A 15,483-nucleotide genomic window follows, 5' to 3' on the forward strand; every position below is an offset into this window, starting at 1 on the left:
GACTTACAGAGGAAAAACAGCAATGAAAAACAATTTTTAACTCAGGGACCCGTATTTGAAGGTGATGACTTGCAGGACTTCTCCCTGTCAGAGGCACAAAGACAGGGCAGAAACTTGGAAAGCTTGTTAAAGGGAAGAGCAATCGAGTATTCAAAGGTACAGGCTACCTTGAACTACGACAGCAGTGTCCTGCAAAGGGGCTATAGAGCCACCACAATTCTGTATCTCTTACAGGACGTGAATATTGTAGTCACTTTTGCCTTTTATCTAAACACTTCTGGGAAACCGGAGTAAAAGTCTTGGAAATTTTAGGCCAGTTAATTTATTAAAAGTACAATTCTTGCTCACCATCAGTAACTTTATTGTCCTTGAGTAATTACAAACCAGTCACCTCTGTTTTCATAAGGGAGGTAACATAGGCCACAGTAACATGGGTTATTCAATACTGCACTGCAGCAAGCTGTGGGGGCAAGGGGAAACCTGGCCACTGACTGGCCCCTCTGCTGAAATTATTGTCTGATGACTGCCTGTCATGCTAGTATGCTAGCAAGAATTAAAGCAAAACAAGAAAGACATTTAGAGTGTTGGTAGACTGGGAAGAAAACACAAGCTTTGATCAGCAAGTACCAGTCCTCCATGTAGTTCTGTTCGCTGTGGTTTCCTCACTGCCCTGGCCATTTTTAGCAGGCTGCAAAAGCGGTACCACATCCTCCGTGTGAATCAAACTAACCCATCACAAGACCTCATCAGCCGTTACAGGGCAGGCGGGGAGAATTACAGCCCTGCTGATTTCAAATCCAGTTCTGCAGGAAAATGTGGTTTCAGTGCAGTTCACAACACCATGGGCACTATAAGACTGCTGCTGCTCAGCTGCTGAAGTCAAACTGCAGATGTCATACTGCTTCACTACTGGTGTTTAAATGCGTCACTTCTCTACTTGAACAGTTGAAATGCAGTTTCATTCTGCCAGTTTTTTCTGTAGATTTATAGCTGTGTTTTTGGAGAGCTGATTTAGCTATCCACATCTTGAGTTTCAAAATTAATAGCTAGCTACCAGATAGTTATAAAAGCATTTATTACAGAAAATAGATTATCAGTGCCAGACCTAAGCAAGATCTGGAGCAACTGAGTGCTAGGAAGAAGATCTCAGAATTCTAGCTCCTTGTGTGGGGCCAAAAAGCTGCAGAAAGCACACAGCCCTGCTACACTGTTATTCAAGCACAGGGGCTAGGAAATAGGAGTCTAGCTTTGGAGAAACGGAGTAGGTTTTCTTCTCCTCAGAAATGGTACTTGGAGGTAGGAGTTAGCCTCCTCTATGCTGAGTTCTCAGGGAATCCATAACAAGATTTATTGCTTCTTGATTGAATCGATTACATATGACTAAGGGAAAGGGTATTATAAACCACTCCACCATGAATCCCTGCCCACAGAATCCTGCATGGGAGATAACCTTACAGAAGTAATTTCTTTCATCTGGAATGCAGTGCCTTGAGCACACCTGAAACAAAGGTGGTGAAACTGCAACCTGCAACTTCCTTTTAGCAAGGCTGCTTGAATTTCTGGAGTCCAAATTTCACACATAACCTGTAAATACATGGGAGAACTCATCATTCCCCATTCATGCTGTGCTGCCTTCCTAGAAGCCCTTGAAGATTTCTAGGCTGTGTAGATCATGCTGTTTTGGAGACATGCACTGTAACAGAAGGCATGTTCTCTTTAAACACCCCTCTGAGTATCCAGCTCTGCTCAGTAAGACAGAGGGGCTGGCAATCAGCCAAAGGGCCCAATTCACACCTGACAGATTTCAAAAGCCTCCCAGCATTAGACAATCCTCACCTTTCAAAAAGTAGAGATTTTTGGTACAGAGTATCTCCTGAGGCAGCGGTAGTAATTCCTGTAAGACATGTACAGAAATACTGCTACTTGATTCACAGAAAGACAGATGTTTTTCTCGACAGGGAAGAGGTGTTGCTACTAAAAGTAGAGCATGGTCCTATTCATTTGTATGTGAGCAAAGGGGGAGAAAGTCCAATTCTTAAATTTTGACGAGAGCAGCTGTATCACCATCCTAGCTGACAAGAAGCAAGACCAGGCTGTAGGTAATAGCCTTTGTCTTCACCTAAATTTAAGTGCAGCAAAGAAAACCTCTTCCTGCAAAGGAGGGTGAAAGCAATGTGGGTGTATTTTCAGTGTCCAGGTACTTGGCCATTTTGGGTTGGAAAGGATACATTTATGTAAGTATACTTACCCATCCTGCATTTGGTAACATCTGCCACAGTAGCCTGTGTCTGAACCAAACTTGCAAAATACTGATTTTTGCTGTCAGCATCACGGGCAAGTTCACATTGTTGCTAATGGCAGTAGGTGTTCAGAGTTACAGAGTAAATTCTAAGAAACCCGACAGCTTCCCAGACTGGGGAGGTCACAAAGTCACCCTTGTACAAATGAAGAGCTTCAGTCTCTGTGCTAGCGACCTCAGTCACTGACTAAAATCACTTAAAAAAACCCCCAAAAATACCCCTTCCCCGAAAAGGAAAAGCTGCGTTGTCAGAGGAGGACTTCCCTACTCCACATGCAAAGCCCGGCTGCGGCCCCAGCTCCCGCATCCCACGCGTGAAAAGGAGAGGCGTGTGGGGGAAGGAAAACATACAGAGCGGGGAAAAACAACAACTGACGGAGGACAAACCAAACAAGCTCCCCACACAAATTCCCTCCACGCCGGGCATCAGCGCCTGCCTGTCCGCCTCCCGCCGAGGCTTGCCGTGCCTTTCCCGGTGCCAGCGGGACGGCGTTCCCGGGCAGAGGACGCACAAGAGCAGCTTAGAGCTCCTCAGGAAAGCAAACCACCGCCATGTCCCCCCGCAGCACCACCAGAGGAGCCGCCCCGCGGCCCTGATACCCCCAGCCCCTCACCCGGCGGCCCCCGCCGCCCTCCCTCCCCCGCGCATGCGCGGCCCCCTCAGCGCCTGCGCCGCTGCTTTTGGAGGGCTTGCGGGCGCGAGGCGGCTGCCGTGTCGCCGCAGCGCGGGCGGAGCACGGCCCGGCGGCGGGCACCGCGTTCGCGCCTCCCTCCGCGGGCACCCGGCGCCCCCGGCCCCCTCCTCCGGGCACGGCGGGGCAGCACCGAGCCGCCCGGTAAGGGGCGGCGAGTCAATAGGTTAGGTAGGTGAGTGGGTAGGTAGGGGAGAGCCGGCTGGGTCCCGCTGCCTCCTCGTCGTCATGGCCGGCTCGGAGCAGCCGCCGCCGCGGCGGGAGGACGGGGAAGCGCCGCTGCCCATCGAGGACGCGGAGCTGGCGCTGGCCGGCATCAACATGCTGCTGAACAACGGCTTCCGCGAGTCCGACCAGCTCTTCAAGAAATACAGGTAGCCCCTCCGCCCGCGGCCTCCGCGCACCTGTCCCCGTTCCCCACCTGCGCGGCCGCGCCGGCCCCGCTCTCCCCTCAGGCGGCTTCTCCAGGGTGGCGGCGTCTGCCCCTCCGCCGCCGGCGGGCCCCTGAGGCGCGCAGAGACAACTCTTCCCCCCCCCCTCGACCCCGGGCAGAGGGGCTTGGCGCCGGCTGCCTGGCCCGGCCCGGCTCCTCGGAGCGGGGAGGGGTTGGCGCCGGCGGTTGCCGCCTCGGCCTGCGCTCCGGCGGGGAGGGGACACGCGTGATTTGCCGCCGTGGCCCTGGGTGAGCGGCCGCAGATCCGCTCCGCGGGGTCCCGGAGGGGGCAGCGCTGCGGAAGGTGCCCGAGGGCCCGTTGAAGGGGTGGGGAAGGGCTGGGCGGGGGGCAGCGGGTCCCTCGGTCGCACCGGCTGCGTTTCGCTAACGTGAGTGAGGCATAAACACACACGTGCGCCTGAAGACGTTTCCGGGAGGGGTTCGCCCCGTGTGTGATCCGGTGTCGGTTCCAGCCTACAAAACGGATAGCGACAAAAGGTCCTCGAGTGCTACAGTGATTATCTTCAGGCTGTAAGATTATGTTCATAATCCCCACATACATCATGTCTAGGTTCGTGCGTTAAGTAGTCATCCGGTAGGAACCGCATTAACACAGCTGTGTACGTCAGTTAAAGAAACGATTGCCCGGACCTGTCCTTGCTTTTTGTCCGAGGACTAATGCGTTCCACCCGAGCTTGAGCTGCTGTAATTGTGCATACGATCTAAATAATTAATATGCACTATACTGCTGTTGTCTGTATGGTTAAAAAAGGCTTTGACTTAAAATAGCACTTTGTAGTGATGGTGTACTTATGTACTTAAATTTTATTTCACAAAAAACGTGTGTGGGAAGTGAGACAAATTAAGAAAACTTCCCATAATACCGGCCACAGTCTAATATTAAACAAGTCATTCTGTCTTTAGTATATACTGCTAACTAGACAAGTAAGGTCCTGATTCTGCATTCCTCACCTACATAACATGCAGCTCACCTTCATATGAAGTTGTAGCCTATGAGTTACTTATTTCTTGAGACTGTCGGAGTTGTCAGTTGTTACAGGTACAAGGAGCCTGTTGGTTTTGGTGGTTTGCTTTTGTGTTGTGTATTTTTTTTTTAAGGTGCCAGTTAAGGAACACTTGATGAGGTTTCCTCTCCTGCACTTCTGGTTGTGTTGTGTCATTGCTTTCTCTCAGTAGTATGAATCTGGCAGTAGTGTAGGAATTCGAAATATGTGATGCTTCTTACATTGTATAGTAATGCTATGGAGTAAAATTAAGATTCCTACTTTCAAAATGCAGTTTAATCTTCCCTTGAAAGGGTGAATGATGATCTCTTCTGCAAATTGTTCTCTTGGTTATCTAGCAGCTTTATTACTAAGAATTTCTTAAATGCAGAAACATAACCTTTTTTTTTTTCCCCAGGTGGGGGCTTTTCTTTGTTTGATTTTTATCAAGAACTGTCGTTAAGTTCAGTGTACTGTTTGATCTTGGCCTTTAAACACTACCTGCAACGAGTAAATAGTTTTTAAATGGCTGTGAAAATCTCCAGCCCTTTCTATCTCATCTCAAAACTCATAGCAGGTTTCCTCTTGTTGTGAACTAGTAGACCTTTATTGAATTGCAGATTAGCTGTATCTTGAAACTTTGCACTGGTTGTAGGAGAGAAGATACAGCAAAGTATCTTCAATTTGCTATAAATTTGGGTTTTGGGGACGCATGCAGTGAGGTTCACTTCTTTTTTCCAACTGTTCTTGGTGTTCTGTACTTGTCTTGGATGCATTTTTCGTACAAGGACTTAAGTAACACTGTTACATGTTTCTCTGTATACAGTCTTAAATGAGTATATTTTTGTTGGTGTATGCTTGAAATTATGAACTAGACCCATCCTAAATGGGACTAGTAAGACAATGAGCAGCTTTTGGGAGCTCTCCATAATTTAATATGGCTGTTCGTAATTTGCAGCACTAGAGCTCGCTCAAAGATGTCTGATGAAATGCAGCTTTTTGAACTTGATGTCAGAGTGTGTTGTCCGTGTTTCGAGTGACCTTTCTTACAGAAAGTGATAATTCTAGACTACTTGCCTGTGCAGGTAGCTTAGCTCTGTTTCAGAAGCTTAACAGTTGTCAGATGAATCCTAGAACTGAAGGGAGGAATGGAAATTTTTTTTCTTATGGAAACTGTTTAAGAACCTGCAGGACTATTTGGAAACTTGATTATTCAGCAGAACTTCAGTTACATTAGGCAGATCATTTCAACTAGTTAAAACTGCCTCTTAGGAACTACTGGTTTTGTTTCTGCTTTTTATTACTTTAATTTTTTCTTCATTAGCCACTTGAAGGATCTTGTGAAAAATTAATTGAAAGCAATGCTGCTATCTTTATGAGACAGTAGACAGACTTGATGAGCCTAAGGACAGCTGTCATTCGCAAGCAGGCAGGAACTGTTTCTTTCTTTCCTATTCTGCATTTTTACATCTTCCAGAAAGCTGGCCGATAAGCCCAAAATCAGTTTTTGAAAGCTGATCATAATGCAGTCCTTGAGGAAACCAGGGTAGAAATTGCAGCTGTGTTTCATATGTATAGCCACACCGGTAAAGTGGTAGTTATGTGCTATAGAACCATTGTTTCTATGTTGGGCATGGGAGAATATGGCATTTAGAGCTCATATATGTGTTTAAACCTGAAGAAGTTGGCTGAACGTGTCTGTTGTGTGTCAGATACAACATGTGATTATAACTGCATTGACTATCACTGTAAGCAGTTAATGATTTGTCAGGTGTAGTTTGTGACTTGTTTTGTTTTAAATTAACTCAAGGGTTTGAAAAATCATCTGCGAGTAGCATCAACATCTGCATATGCTAGTGGTGACAACATTCTGAACATGAATCAAATACCAATGGATGTAACATTTTCACAAATCTGCAACAGACAGCACCACTGTCTTTTAATGCTTGTAGCTGTGTCAGGTCTCTACAGTGCTAACTCACGTCTGAAACAGTCTTTCTATTCAGCTTGAACAATGCTGACACCATCCCAGTTCTCATGGGTTTAAACTCTGGGTACCTGTGAAAGCTGCGAGACCTGGAGGTTAACCAAGGACACAGGCATTGGAGATGGAGCCCACAGTCAGCTCGTGGAATTGGTATTGTTTTGATGGACCACCCTGACACTAGCAAGAAAGCTGGAGTTGGAGTGTTCTTTTTCCTCTTGTAGCTTTGTGGATTCCTAAACATGTAAGAAAACAAGAAGTTGTCAAAAAAACCTTTTTTTTTGTCGATTCTTCACTTAAGAGCATTTACAATTCAAATATGGTTTAAAAACTTCCTCCAGCTAAGGGGAGAGAAGACAGTGTCAAATAAAATCAGGAGCTTTTTAGCTGAATTGTAAGATCAGGGATATTATTTTACAAGAAGTCCAACACTCTTCTGTCTCCTACCAGAGAAACGTTTGACTCTTTGCATGAATGACTCTTAACTTCTGAGAAGGCTTGATGAAGTTTTCAACTTGCATCTGAATGAAAAGAGAATGCAACAAGATGGATAAGTAAAATGTATATATAGTCATCTCCAAAGAAGAAAATGAAGATGGCGTAGGCGAAATGTGATTCTAAGACAAAATGTGTAAAGATTTAAAGAATGGGGTCAGTGTAGGAAAACATGCTATACAGCCTGCTAGGGTAAAGCAGAACATAGAGAAGAATGGAAAGTTGGAGCCAATGGGAAAGTGAGAAAAAAGCTTAGTATGGTAAGTTAGTTAGTATGGTTAGTATGAAATACCTGAAATTTTTAAAGTTGTGACATGTATATGTACTGACAGACATACAAACTTCAGTAATAGACCAGAAATTCCATTGTGGGTAGGTATTTGAACCTAATAGTACCATTTTAAAACGGTGTCTGTGGCTCAAAATACTTTTGACCTAAACATAAGTTGAGTCAAGGTGACATTAAGCCAGCATTGATCAGCAGGTAGATTGTGGCCCGTGTAAGGACAGTCTAATCACTGTTGAAATTCTTGTTTATGGAGCTCAGCAAAGGAACCTTAAGAACAAAAATTAAGTGATTTAGTAGATGGTTCAGTAGCTTCTGTAAAGATAAGGATAGCAGGGTGGGAACTGACGTATGTCTCTTGGGAGAAGGATGATGGCATCTTGATTGGCAGCGTGAGAATAAGTCATGAGTGCCCTGGTAGCAATTCTGTGTGCTTTTGTTTATTGCAGCGATAGGCAGATGAGCAGCTGCTAGACGGATGTATAGAAAGGAGAGTTATGTACGAGGGAAGTGATTTTTAGCAGCAGTGTTCTAAATGTGTAATAAATGCATACGTTCGTGAGGTAAGATTCCATTGTTCAAGGCTAGGCAGAGCATGTTATGCTAATAGTGATGTACATAAAACCAGCATCAGTTTTGCAGTTATATGGATAGATTAGAAAAATTTTAAGTGTTCTAGAGTTTGAATCTTCAAGACCTGGGTACATAGAGATCACCTTGAATGTGACACTTAGTTTTGTGGCCTTCGAGACAGAGACAGGTGTTGTTGCCAAAAGAAGTGGTAAAAAGGGTAGAGGGAGGTTATGAGACCTGTTTAGCATATGGAGCAAAATCTAGTGGCTAGAAGTCCAAGGGAAGATGACAGAAAGCTAAACAAAAATCTGAGTTTTTAGATCAGAAGTCAGATTTGATGGAGAAGGCAGAAGAGAGGTGTGATAGTTAAGCAGATCTTATTTTAACACTGAAGAAATGAACTCTGTGAAAGGTACAGATATTGTAAAGACTTCACTCCAGCTAGTGCACCCGTTCTTTCATCTGCTATTTGTAGTAAATTGTTTCAGGCTGTTGTAATGGGATGGATATGGTTTTGTTCTAATATACTTCAGGAGCCCAGATATGTTAAGAGGTTATATGATGTCAGTTAAGCTGCTAGAGTTTGTCCTAGAAGGTAATTTTGGTCAGGTTACTTGAATCTACAGTGGTAGTGGAAAAAGATTTTGCAAAAGTCCATAATTCTTGTGGATTAAGAGTGTACAATTGGACAGTTCCTACAAATCAGTTGATATGTTATAACTAGCTTGTCTCTCAGCTTTGTAACTAATTTTCAAAGTAAAGGTGCAATTTAAAATGCTTCTCATAGTTCCCAATGTTTTGATATTCTTGTGCATCTAAGCGAAAGAGCCTGGAGTTAGAGCAAAACAATCCCCCGCTAATTTGTGGCAGAACAAAACAAATCAGGTAAAAACTGGATGGGACCGGGCCACAGAATTATTCTCTCTATATTCCTGAATTTCTTTTGGTTGGGTATTTCTAGTGAAAATAGAAGTGTATGCTAAGAGCTCATTTAACAGTTAAAACAAACTTGGGCTGATTATGAAATATAAACTAAACCATATCTGACATTTGCAGTTCTCAGTGTGTCTTAATACTGTAATGCTTTCATGACGCTTAATATTGCCTTAACATGTCGTATATCAGTACTGGATGAGATGTGTACTTGTGTAAAGATCTGTCTTGACATTTGTAGGTTCACAAGTAATTTTTAGAATATGTTCTAGAATAATCTGTGGTGGAACAATGACCAAAGGATTTATATGTTGCAGTAAATTCCTTACCTTTATATATAGGTTATACATTTTTCTGCTTGTTTTCAAATATTCAGTAGCTGCTTCTATATTTATCTGTGAACTTGCATGAATTCTTCATTTTTCATTATGCTTTACTCTCCCACTTTGGAGGAAAATAATCTGTTTTGTTTCAGTTTGAGCATGGCTGTGAGTACGATGACTAGAATTCTTACTGGACTGTGGTTAAAGTAGCAGTGCTTGGAAAAGTGGGGAGGAAGTGTTGGCGGGTTAATTACATAAAGTTAAACCTGAGCTGGGCTGTAATAGCTTTAGAAGCTGATGTATTTGGAAGTGAAATACTATTGTGGAAATGGCTGTAGAAAAAAGAAAATACTGAGAAGTAATTGATTTTTTTCTTTTGATGTGCTTTGGTTCTGATTTATTTCTTTATGGTAAAATCGGGCTGCGTTATCTCAGCCTTGTTAAACTCCTGAAGGTTACCATCATGTGTGAAAATGGGGCATGGCAAACACCATTCTTATGGAAGTGAATTAACATTTTAAGGATATGCCATGAAATGAGGTGAATTAGGGTTTATTGGGAGAAGCAGTGTCCAGTTTATGTACCTTGAGGAAAGGTCTACTTCAGTGCTCTTAAGCTTATGACTTAAGTTTAGTTACACATACCAACTTTATTGGTACGTACAAACTTTTACTGTGGTATCTTGTAGAAATGGTGTCAATAGCACAGTTTCTTATAATAAAGTTATCTTCTGAGTCCTAGTTTGATAGGTGAGGTGCAAACGCTTTTACAAAGTATGGCTGGAGACTGAATTTTTCTTCATCTTTGAGCTAATTAAGTCTTGAGATTTTTTTCTTTACTTAATGGAGGTTACTGCTTCAAAGTAGTGAGGATAACTTGGGTAGTGCAGTGTCCCAGTGTTCATTTGCATTCAGTTCTGTAACTGTGTCAACATCAATACGGCCATTGGTTTGCTGTTAGTATTTTCTCAAGTGCTGCCTCATTTTTTTTGTATCTTAAAAACTTTTTGGAATCTGTCAAAAGATGTAAAATCATGTCTGATCCTGAAGGTCACTTATAAGGAGTTTGAGCTGAGGGTTATTTTCATGGAATTGTGATTTTCTCTGGAACTTACTGTCATTAGTCATGCCTTAGTGTTTGCTGGGACGTACTGTGCCATTGCAAACTTTTCCTAGCTCTCGAGGAAAAGATAACCCTGCGCTGTTGAAGAATTTCAGTCAACATAGAATTTGCAAAGATTGAGCACTAAATGCAGTTGTTTAAAATGGATGTTAAACACTGAAACTACCTTAACAAAAGATCCTCCATAAAGCTGCAACTATATTTTCTACACAGTGACCACACAGGAATGTGGTAGGAGTGTTTGTTGTTTCATTCAGTGATGCCACAAACCCTGTGTGAGAAGCTCCTGCAAAGTTTTCATGTTTTGCTTGCCAGACTCCATGGTCTCAACAGAAGCATCTCCCAGACGTAATATAATATTATGCATCATGTTTTCTTGCTTCAGGGTCCTTATGTGCTGCAGCCCATATGTGCTGTAATGACAACACTTTTTATAGATTGAGTGACTGAAAATCAAAAATAACTAATCTGCAACATTTTACCTCGTGTATTACAGCTAGTGATAATTTCAGAATAGAGTGATGTGGCTCTTGAGTTTTTTGTTATCTTTGATCATGGGGGATGAATTGTAAACATACTGAGCAGTGAGTGTCAGAGTGCAAGTGGAGAAGCAGTTTTGAAAGATCCATTGAAAAGATAAATATTCAGGGGAAAAAAAACTTCCCAGTTTTACTTGGACAAATATATGTAAAAATACTTGGACAAATTTTCATTGCTTGCAGTAAGTGCTTCGATATCTTTCGTAACCTTGGAAGAGCAGTTGGTTATCAATTGTAACTAGCTGCCTATTTTTAGCATTATATTGAAGTTTATCAAAAAGAAATATAAAAGCTTTCAAAGTGTATATTTAAATGTTGATACCTTCACACATATATATGTGCACACTTTTGGTACTTAAAATGCTGACTAGAAAAGAAAACCAAATTTTTAAAAATGTTTGAATAGTGTGCCTGAATTAGCGTATATGTGGAGCTGCTGAAGCAGTATATATATGCGGTTTGTTTCTCAACTGTATTCCTGTCTATTCAGGTTTTAGTGATTTCACTCTCAAACCATGGCCATTATTCAAGTTGCTCTACTTGAAAATACTGTTCCCATAGACAGGGAATCAGTTTACCTCAAGCTGATGTATTTCTTTTTTTTTTTTTTTTTAAAGCTTCAGTAACTATTTCTACAGCAGGAGGATCTTTTTTTATAAATTCATAGAAAATGAAAAGTACTCTAGAACTTAAAATGTTTTCATATGCAACACTTCTACTATTTATTCTATAATTCCACAATATTTGATTTGTATTTATGCTTTGCTGATAAAACTCGCATCTTTCTTGCCAAGTCTTAAGGAATGCCTGGATGCTACTTTCTTCTGAGAGCCAAATGCATATGTTGCTAAGCTTATTTGATTCCCTTATGCACGTTTCAGAAGGGGGAAAAAAAACCCACTTCAGAATCTTGGTCCTGTTGTGCCAAGCTTTAGTAAGAGTGTCATACTTACCAAATTTACAAGTTAATTTTTTACAGGTGTTCAGATGCTCAAATTTTAGTTTTTGCATTAAAATAATTTCTTTGGATCCATGTGTGGTAGTGAAGCAGCACTTTCAGTGTGGATGGAAACAATATTCAAGAAGTGTGTTCTAAGGCTCTTACTGAGAAGTGCAGATCTAATTAACTATTTCTTATGTCATGTATTGTTATATTCAAAGACTGTTGTGGTTGAGTACTTCTTACTCTGATACAAACAATTTTTCTCTGACAATTTTCTGTTCTGAATGGCCTTCAGTATGAAAGATTGGTTATTTAGAGATGCCTACCTGCTTGCTTCCCCAGAACTGCTTTCTCTCTGTGTATGTAGATCTAAGGAAGCTCAAAAATGAAACATTTAGGTTATTTTTGAGCTTTCTTGAAAATATGATGTAAGTGCAATTTTGTATATAAGGACATAAATGTAAAGATTTCTTGTGCTGATCTGTTCTGCAGTTTTAGATCTGCTGGGTGTTGATAATGCAGTAGGTGTGACCTTGAAATGTATGGTGAAGGTTATGTGCTGTGGAGTGTGGTGATAAGACTGGCTGCTGAATGGGTCCCACACACCTCATGAGTTGAAAAGTGGGATTAGGAGATAGGAATGTGCCCTCTGCAGCGAGAGTTCGTGCTGAAAGTGCCAGCTGCAGCAAGTGTAACTTGTGTAGCTGATTTCTACTGCTCCGTGTAATGCAGCTGTTGGTAGAAAACAGTCCAGGTACTGAATAGCAGAGGCATGTACTGGCAGCTGTTATTGCTGGTCTGCCTGCAAAGGGGGGAAAATACCTAACCTATTTTTCTTTTGAAAAAATAACAAAAAATGTGGCAAGTTATGTTTATCTTATGTTTATATGTATATCCAGAATTGAGCAATGTACATAAAAAGGGAAGGTTTTTCTGTTCTAACTTGCTTTATCTTCCTTGTTTTTCCTTCTTTTTCTTCATGTTCTTGCTTTTAGATATTTATGCTAAATCAAAGTGAGAAAAGGTGGGGGATGAAATATCGATGACTACCTTTTTCCTTTTTTTTTTTTCTTATTTAAAACAAACTCTTGTGTTACGGGTTTAATTCTGGAAATTTGTATTGTAATAACAATATAATACTTTCTCTATGTTTTTCAAGAGCCTGTCCTATTTTATAACTAATCTGATGCTTGCAGAATTAAGTTGGAAACTTATAAGTACTGTACTATACCAATATATATATACACCTGTAGCATAAATATTACTACTCAAATCCTGGAAGTTAGTGTTTTTATATAACCCGGTAGCCCACCACTCAACAGTGTGAATCAGTGGTACTGCTGAGATCCTGAAATTATTATTTTTAACTGCCTTCTATGTGATATTACTGGAACCTCATGGTCTGTATGACTACAGTAGTCTTGAAGCTTGAAACCTCCCCCATATGTTACCAAGATTTTGCTTGTCTGCATTTTTTGATCTAGCAGTTGATTTCACCCTTTTGGAATACCCCTTCAAACAGAACAGGTGAAGCACCTTAGAACTATTCCACATAGTGTAGTAAGATATGCATTCTGGACTCGAAACCAAGCAGCTATAAAATCATAAGCCTTGTAAGAACTTTGTATTTCCAACAATTTATGTTATGTGGTACATGCATTTTTTAAAAATCTGGGTAGATTAACTTAAATTCATGGCAACAGGGAGAAGTGGGAAGCTCTTAACAGAACCAGTTCACATTTGTCTGCTAGGTCAAAAATGTAGTGATGGATCACAAGAGAAGAGTAGAGTTAGCAGATTTTTAGTTTCCTGGAGCTCCAAAATTTTTTTTTGACCAGCACTGAATGTATTTTGATGACAGTGTTATTTTAAAAAGATATTTAATGCTTGAATATTTTTTTAAGATATATTCAGTTTAGTAAAATTGATGAAGCTTTTGGCTTTCCATTTTCATTATATCTTGCAGAATGACACGTTAGTTTGTAACTTGATATAACAAACCCAAGATCTATTTCCAGATGTATAAGTTAAAATCAAGAAATGCAATATTGATCTTTGCGGTAGGAAATATGTGCAACTATAGTAACTACATTTTGTTTTCTTTACAGAAACCATAGCCCATTAATGAGTTTTGGAGCCAGTTTTGTCAGTTTTTTGGTGAGTAGATAAGAGCAGAGTATACATCTCTTGTGGTTCATATTTGTATGTGCATGCGTCTGTTCATAATGGTGCATACTCTTAATTTGTTTCTTTTTATGAGACTTAATTTTTTCAAAGTTTTAGATGAAATGTAGCTAGAAAACAAGTCATTATGTTATATAAAACTTGTTTACTCATGTGGTTTAAATAGAAAGTAAAGGTTCTGTGATTCAGCTTCATAAATTCATGAAATATTTATGTGTTCCATTAAAAGAGCCATAATAAAACCCTCTCTTAAATGAGCAGTAGAGGTATTAATAAAATAATACTCATAAATGCCATTTTCCTGACAGCTTTTGCTATTGAAAATTTCTCCATCCATACTGCCAGGTGAAAGATGTTAATTCAATCCATTCACATTGCTTCCTTTTTGAATATATGAGAAATGAGAATATTGACTGGCTAAAGAGTCATAATGAGCAAGTTAGGTCTGTTAAATACTTGTTTTAATGTATTAAAAATGAGAATATTTGAACTAAAAACTGAGCAGGTATATTAGAAAATATTTGGATCTTGTTTTTTAGACTGTCCCTGTTCTAACTTTGCTGCTTAATCTTAGATCATACCAGAAATTATCTATGGTAATACTTTTCTAAAGACAGAATTTATTATAATATGCCAGAAATGGGTAAGTTGTAAATGAAATTAGTTTGAATTCTCTCTAGTGTCTGTAGACTATGCAATATGGATAAATATACTGGTTAGGAAGCCTCCTGGGGCATATGCTTGCTTTTAAGTCAGTGGAGAGGAGAAAGGAAAGAGGGAGAATCTCTTGGGCTTGCTTATTTGAATTGATGTGCTGAACCAGTGTAACATCACAGTGCAGCATCAGTGGATCTTGAAAATATCTTGCTTAGCTACTGTTCTAAACATAGCAGCAGCACTTTGTGTGCCTGTGTCATTCAGAGCTTTCATTTAATAAAGCATCAAGAAAAGATGTTACTTGTCCTGAAATTCTTTCTAAATTGGTTCAGCAGTAGTTGGAGTCCGATGCGGTTTTTCTTCTTCCTACATATGTAGGAATTGTGGTTATTCTTTTGAAAAATGCAAAAACTGTTGCTTGTTACTGTCTTTGGAGGCCCGTTATTTGTATAGATGAATTACAAAAGCAGTACCTGCACAGATGCAAATCATGCCTTACGTAACAATAATTGAAAATTAATTTAAATGAATTTTTCTTCTGCTTAATGTAATGTGGCAGTGCATTCAGTTTGACTGTATAGGAGCTTTAAGACAATGGGGTTAGGACTTAGTATGTTCTGATTTCACTTGAAATTTTGGTAGAGCACTCTCAAATATCTAGTTTGGTGTTACTGTGTATGTGTACTGATGTGTGTGTGTATAAATACTTTTTTAAAAGTAAGTTTTATTGTCAAATTTTTACAAAAACTTTTACTATCCTGTAGCTTTTGTAGAAACAAAAATATTTGTGTTTTTTATCATTTAAATCTTTTTTGGTAGAATGCCATGATGACATTCGAAGAAGAGAAAATGCAACTGGCCTGTGATGACTTAAAGGCTACAGAGAAACTTTGTGAAAGTGAAGAAGCTGGAGTTATAGAAACAATCAAGAATAAAATTAAAAAGAATGTAAGAACATTATTTGTAAAATACGGAATTGTGTATTGGATAAGTATTTCTGGAAACTTCCTTTCTGT

General features: G+C 40.3%; 1 protein-coding gene across 4 annotated transcripts in view; it reads left to right on the forward strand.

Annotated features, from left to right (window-relative positions):
* The first annotated feature begins 3,035 nt into the window (after positions 1-3,035).
* Positions 3,036-15,483, forward strand: part of TTC39C (tetratricopeptide repeat domain 39C) — a 42,972-nt gene continuing 30,524 nt past the window's right edge. For 2 of the 4 annotated variants that reach the window (XM_074879722.1, XM_074879749.1), the window contains exons 1-3: positions 3,036-3,365; positions 13,735-13,783; positions 15,287-15,415. In XM_074879722.1, the coding sequence (XP_074735823.1) occupies positions 3,220-3,365; positions 13,735-13,783; positions 15,287-15,415 (324 nt within the window). In that variant the 5' untranslated portion in view covers positions 3,036-3,219. Of the gene's footprint in view, positions 3,366-12,206; positions 12,381-13,734; positions 13,784-14,418; positions 14,454-15,286; positions 15,416-15,483 lie in introns of those variants that run through there. The other 2 variants (XM_074879731.1, XM_074879741.1) reach the window with 2 other exon arrangements.

This window comes from Strix uralensis, chromosome 1 (genome assembly GCF_047716275.1).
Source record: "Strix uralensis isolate ZFMK-TIS-50842 chromosome 1, bStrUra1, whole genome shotgun sequence".
NCBI classification, from domain to species: Eukaryota; Metazoa; Chordata; class Aves; order Strigiformes; family Strigidae; genus Strix; species Strix uralensis.